The sequence below is a fragment of the Cucumis melo genome, chromosome 9, assembly GCF_025177605.1.
Source record: "Cucumis melo cultivar AY chromosome 9, USDA_Cmelo_AY_1.0, whole genome shotgun sequence".
In the NCBI taxonomy this organism is placed as follows: Eukaryota; Viridiplantae; Streptophyta; class Magnoliopsida; order Cucurbitales; family Cucurbitaceae; genus Cucumis; species Cucumis melo.
Window position 1 is genome coordinate 13,337,863 of NC_066865.1, and position 6,174 is coordinate 13,344,036.

The 6,174-nt window shown below is 31.1% G+C and overlaps 1 protein-coding gene across 3 annotated transcripts; it reads left to right on the top strand.

Moving 5' to 3' along the window:
- Positions 1-1,430: 1,430 nt before the first annotated feature.
- On the top strand, positions 1,431-4,195 carry LOC103499308 (plasmodesmata-located protein 7). Of its 3 annotated transcripts, none has more exons than XR_007823484.1 (3): positions 1,431-2,370; positions 3,301-3,414; positions 3,837-4,195. XR_007823484.1 is itself a non-coding variant. In XM_051089698.1 (3 exons), exons 1-3 carry the CDS (start codon positions 1,594-1,596, stop codon positions 3,842-3,844), a joined length of 852 nt encoding a protein of 283 aa, XP_050945655.1. In that variant the 5' UTR covers positions 1,431-1,593; the 3' UTR covers positions 3,845-4,195. The 3 variants fall into 3 exon arrangements, 2 of the variants coding, with proteins under 2 accessions (XP_050945655.1, XP_050945656.1); XM_051089698.1 differs by having other exon boundaries at positions 1,431-2,323; XM_051089699.1 differs by lacking the exon at positions 3,837-4,195 and having other exon boundaries at positions 3,301-3,418.
- Positions 4,196-6,174: the final 1,979 nt, after the last annotated feature.

Below are 6,174 nucleotides of genomic sequence, written 5' to 3' on the forward strand. Positions count from 1 at the left end.
TTTATGAATCAGAAAGGATCTCACGATGTATATAATAACAAGTTGGCTTTTATTTTTCTCCGATCAAATCCTTACAATAGAAATGTATAAGATCAATTTTGTGGAATATATATATATATTAAAAAATATTTAAAAATCTTTATAAAAAAATTAGGTACAAATAAAATCTTTTAAAAAAACCATTTAGATTTGGGTAACCAAATCACCTCAATCTTCTAGAAAAAGAATTGTGTACCAAAGAAACCAAGAATCTTGAAAAAAATACAAATCTAAACGACCAAATCTAAACGCGGTATCAAAAGTAGTCAAATTTAAACAATCGTATACCAAATATATTATACGCGGTTGATTTTTGAAATTATTTTATCAATGTAAATATTTTAACGTTTTATTATACTTTTAAGAAAAACCTAAACACAAATATACACCATCAAACAAATCTAAATCTTTTTAAACTATGTCAATCTAAATTGTTTTAAACTATGTCATTCATGTACATTCACGGTTTTAAAGTGTCAAAGTGTCATTGTACGTACACAATGCTAACCTACAAAGCTATCCTTTAAAAGCTCTGTCATATATGTTAGTAGGTTCACATATTTTCAACTTATTGAGTTCTATAATATATACTTCTTTCTATTTACTATATTTTGATAGGTTATTAGATATTATGTTATTTAATTTCTATCATACTTTCTTATATAACAAGTTTAGGGGGAAAATAACTTTACATCCGTCCTCCAATTGAAAGTTAAAATCAATATTTTTTTTCTAATACGCTGCTTTCTGGAAATTTACAATTAAGTTTCTTTTAAAGAAAAGGAAAGAAATGTTTTTGCTAAAAGACAAAATTGATTATATTTAATTTTTGTACGAAAGTAAATATTTTATCAAAATGTTTTAGGCTTTTTACCATTTTCATAATAATAACTAAACTCATTATTGTAATAACATTTGTAAAAGAAAGAATATTATAACAATAATAAAAGGAAGCAAATGGGACAGGGACGAAGGCATAGAAGAACATCAAAACAGGGAGAGTGAGAAAGCCATCCACGACCTAAACCCATTTAGTAGGCATCTCTCAGAAATACAAATCAAACTACTTTTTATAGCTTCTCTCTCCTACATCTTTTTGGTTCAATAACGACAAAGTAAATAGACTAACTTGTTTGTTTTACATCACTTAAATAGGTATTAAATCATAGACCTTTGAAATAATATTAAGTATATATCTTAACTATTAAGGCTTTCAAACGGTAAACAAAGTTTTATACCAAACTATTTTTATTTTTTACATTCACTTTTTTCTTCTCAGTTTTAAACATTGTGACGAATTTTTCGAATAATGTGATAGTGTGAGAAAATAAAGATGTAAAAGGTGGTGGTGTTGTCCATGTTGTCATCCATCTCACATTAAGCAAGCAAAGCAGAGTCACATAAATTGATATATAAATCCATCATGCATCCATTACAATTCCCTCATTAACAAAACAACCACCATAAATACATAATGTCCTACAAATTAGAGCTTTCATTCCAATTCCATTACACATAACATAGCCTAAAAACTCAAAGAAAAAAAGAACAAGCATGACCCCTCTTCCTTCACAACCACAACATCTTATCCTCCTCTTCCTCTCTTTCTCATTCCTCCCCTTCTTCTCCCTCTCCGCCATAGACACCTTTGTCTTCGGCGGCTGCACCCAACTTCGCTACTCCCCAAACTCCGCTTACGAAACAAATCTCAACTCACTACTCACCTCCCTAGTCAACTCAGCCACATATTCCTCCTACAACAACTACACCATCCAAGGTTCCTCCCCACAAGACGCCCTCTTCGGTCTCTACCAATGCCGGGGCGACCTCTCCATGCCAGACTGCGCCACATGCATTGCCCGCGCCGTGACGCAGCTAGGTGGGCTCTGCTCGGACACCTGCGGCGGGGCGCTGCAGCTGGAGGGATGCTACGTGAAGTACGACAACTCGAGCTTTCTTGGGGTGGAAGATAAGACGGTGGTGCTGAAGAAGTGTGGGCCGTCGGTGGGGTACGAGGAGGAGGCGATGGGGCGGAGGGATGCGGTGTTAGGGGCGTTGGTGGGGGCGAGTGGAGGGTATAGAGTGGGGGGGGCTGGGAAAGTACAAGGAGTGGCTCAGTGTGTAGGGGATTTGAGTGGGAGTGAGTGTCAAGATTGTGTAGGAGAGGCTATTGGAAGGTTGAAAAGTGATTGTGGGACGGCGGATTTTGGGGATATGTTTTTGGGAAAGTGTTATGCAAGGTATAACACTCATGGGCCTCCTGTTTTCTCTAAGGCCCATCATGGTAAGCCATTTCTCACCACTACTACTACTACTACTGCCATTTCATTGGTAATCCCTTTCTCTTTCTTTTTCTTTCTTTTTTTCTTTTTTTATTTTATAAATGAATATACATTTTTTCTCCTACAATTTTCATCCAAGTAATGATTTAGTATCAATTTTCATCTTTTTTTCTTCAATTTTCCAGAATTTATACCTTGTTTGATATTCAACAATTTAAAAAAAAAAGTTTGAATTTTATAAATACTTTTTTTTTTTTTTTGGTCCTATTACCTAATCATATTATAAAAACATTTGAAGATTATTTTAGATTCTTTAGAATTGAAGTGTGTTTTTAAGGGTTGGGAAAAAAGTTCACCAAAATTGTGAAGAAAATTAAACATAATTTTATGGTATTCATATGAAAACTTAATAATTTATATTCTTTTTCGGTAAACATTTCTTTATATATATATATATATATATATATATATATATATATATTTTTTTTTTTTAAGTTTTTTTTTTCGATATTTAATTTTTAAGAACCAAATTAAGTTTTGAAAATTATTTTCTTTTTAAAAAATTTGACTAAGTACTCAACTCAATTAATTTGGAAAAGATAGATATTATTATAAGAAATTGAAAAAAAATAAACAAATTTTGAAAAATAAAAAATAGAAAACAAAATTGAATGATTATCAAACAAAGTCATAATGTAACTTAGTTTGACATTTCTAACCATTTCATCTAAACTAATTATAAATTTTTTTTTTACATAGCAACTGTTTAAAAATTGGTTACATATTATACCTGAAGAATTGAATTAAAAAAAAAAGAAAAAGAAAAAAAGCAAACAACTAGATTATGAAAAACAATAATTTGGGGATCAAATTGATACTTTGATGAATGTTGGAGGACTAAAAATGTTTTATGAACAAAATATTATTTTAGTTTTACTATTATTATTGTTTGGGATTGTAATCTCGTGAATTTAAACAGATAAATCTAATGGTGATGGTGAGAAGACATTTGCGATTATCATTGGGCTACTAGCTGGAGTTGCTCTGGTTATCATTTTTCTTGTCTTTATAAGAAAGGTGTTTGAACGATCTGGTAATTCAATTTTCAGCTCCCTTTTATTCTCTTTATTTATATATATAGAAAAATTATTTAAAAATAAATTAAAATATTTTTAAATATAGTAAAATTTTATTTTATATCAACAACACATCTATTAATAATTTATAGAGTAGTTAATGTATATTCAAATTAAGGTAAAAAAGTTAATTTGTAATTTAAAAAAAAATTAAAAGTATACTTTTTAGGTAAAGAATTCTACAAAATTTAAAACAAAAGCTTTTATTAACTTTTCTTTTTCTTTTGTAAAACAACACTTTTCTCAAAACATTATTCCAAATTACTTTTTTGTTCTTTTGATAACTAAAGTTACCCATGATATATGTATATATATTGGATAAATAGCATGTATGATATAGTTGGTATTGAAGGATTTGGTTTGTTTGTTGGTAATGCAGGTAAATAATAATAAAATATAGCAAATGGAAAAGCTTTTAACAAATTCAACCTCTAAAGGTGAAGAATATTGGGTTCCTGCTGGTTGGTTTTTCTTTTTTTTTTTTTTTTTGGCTTAATTCCAAATTTAAGTTTTTTACTTTATTTATATTGTTTGGATTTGCTTTAATATTATTTGGTGTTTCCCAAGTGAAGTTTGTGTAATCTTTAGTTGGCACAAAAGAAAAGACATGGAGAGTTGAAAAAGAGAGAAATACTTATTCTCTATTATTGTGGAAACTGTGGTACATTCTTTGTAAAAGATCGATGGAGATAATTTTTCAATTTTTTTAAATATAATAATACTACTCTAATTACACTATTGTATTTATCTTTTTTTTCTTTATCATTTTTTTTTTTATATTTTATCTTTGTTGGAACTGGTACTAGACAATGTGGTGGAGCAACAATTAGGCATCTGAATTTTGAACGCCTAGAACATAAAAGCAAGAAACTTGGTCTGCTGACGAATTAATCGCCTAGATGAAGGTTGTTTAGAAGATGGTCGCCTAGTTAGAACACCTAAACTAATTGCCTGATAAGTGGTTGCCTAAACAGAACGTCTAGATTGGTGGTCACCTGGATAGAATGCCTAGTTGCAAGACAAAAAGTTTGTTAGATGAAGGTTGAGTCCTATAATATGCTCTCTTTAAGATATTTCAAGACTCTGCTTGGAGTGTAAATAATTCTTAGTATTGTCACATTGGCCCCAAGATAAACCAAACAAATACTTAACTAAAACTGCACCAAAACCAATTGGAATACTAAATACTCGTAAATGACTTTGCTCAAAAAACAAAAATAGAAGAGGAAGTTTAGAGAGATCAATTGTATTGGTAGAGATAAGTTTTCTAATAGTGCAAAAATGAAACAAGGAGATGAACTACATGTAGTAATAACGCATAAATGGTCATAAGATCATTAATGCCTCAACGATTATGTCAAAATGTAATACTTCCGCCAAAGTGTAACACTTGAACAGTCAATCCATTCAATGATCTTAATGCATTGCATCTCATCAAAGCATTCCAAAGTCTCAACACTTCATGGTCCCAACGCATCACCTCTCAAATCGTTCAAGGTTTCAACACCTTACCTTCAACGCCCTCAAATCAACACCTCAAAAAACTAATTTTATTGATAAAAAATGGATGGATTGATGGAAGCGTTGCGTGAATGTTGAGATACCAACAAATTCACAATTGTCTCTCTCTTCACCCTTCTAAAATATGGATGCCCTTTGGGGCTTAAACCCACAATATAAGGTAGGGGTATATAAAGGAGCTTCCACCTTGCTTACTTAGGAATGTGAGAATCTCAGTTTGGAACAAAATATTAATATATTTTTTTCAAACAAAATTTTCATTAATAATCACCCACTTGACAATTCTTTTCTAATAGTCCCCACTTAAAAATTTTACAACCATTTTCGTCGACCAATGTCAATTTGTGTAATATTGTGCTTAAGAAAAGGGTTAGTCGATTTGAACCTTTACGTAGTGAAGATGATTTAGAATACAATTGAGTAATACTTAGTTTTAAACTCTATCTCTAACATCTTACACACACAACATTATTCAAGTGTAGTTTGAAAGCTCGGCTTTAAGGCCTAGCATGTCTATCCAAGTTTGGTGGATGATCTAGAGCATTTGCCTAAAAAGTTTCATAGGAAGCGATCCTCACTTCCACGTCCATAAAGATGAATGTATAAAGAGTACTCTTATGGGCTAGGTACTCCACTTGCATCATGTATAGATCTCACTAAGAACGAAGTTTAAACTTTTCGTTCGTTTCAGGATATCATGCTATTACAATGAATACAAATGAAACTTCTAATTATTCTAGCATGATTCTCTCCATATCACTTGTGATCAATTATTATCCTTTGAACTTGTTTCTTGGGATCTTCTGCCTACAAGTTGGATTTACCTCATGAGTGATTCATTTTTCTATATACATGAGTCTCATTCTTTATGAGGTTTTAAAAACCTTCTCTCTGATTAGTCCTTTTGTCAAAGGATCTGCCAAGTTTTCATCAGTTCGTATATGATCCATTATAATAACACAAGTAGTACTGAGAAACTCTCTAATGGTATTGTGCTTATGACATATTTGTCATCTTTCGTCGTTATAATAATGGTTCTAAACTTTTGTGATTGCTGCAATAATAGCACAATGGATCAACGTGGATGGTATTAGTTTATCCCATATTGGAATCTAAGATAACAAGTTTCGAAACCAATTTGCTTCTTCAATAGTTGTTGCTAGTGTATCATTTTGGACTCTATCATTGATTGACCT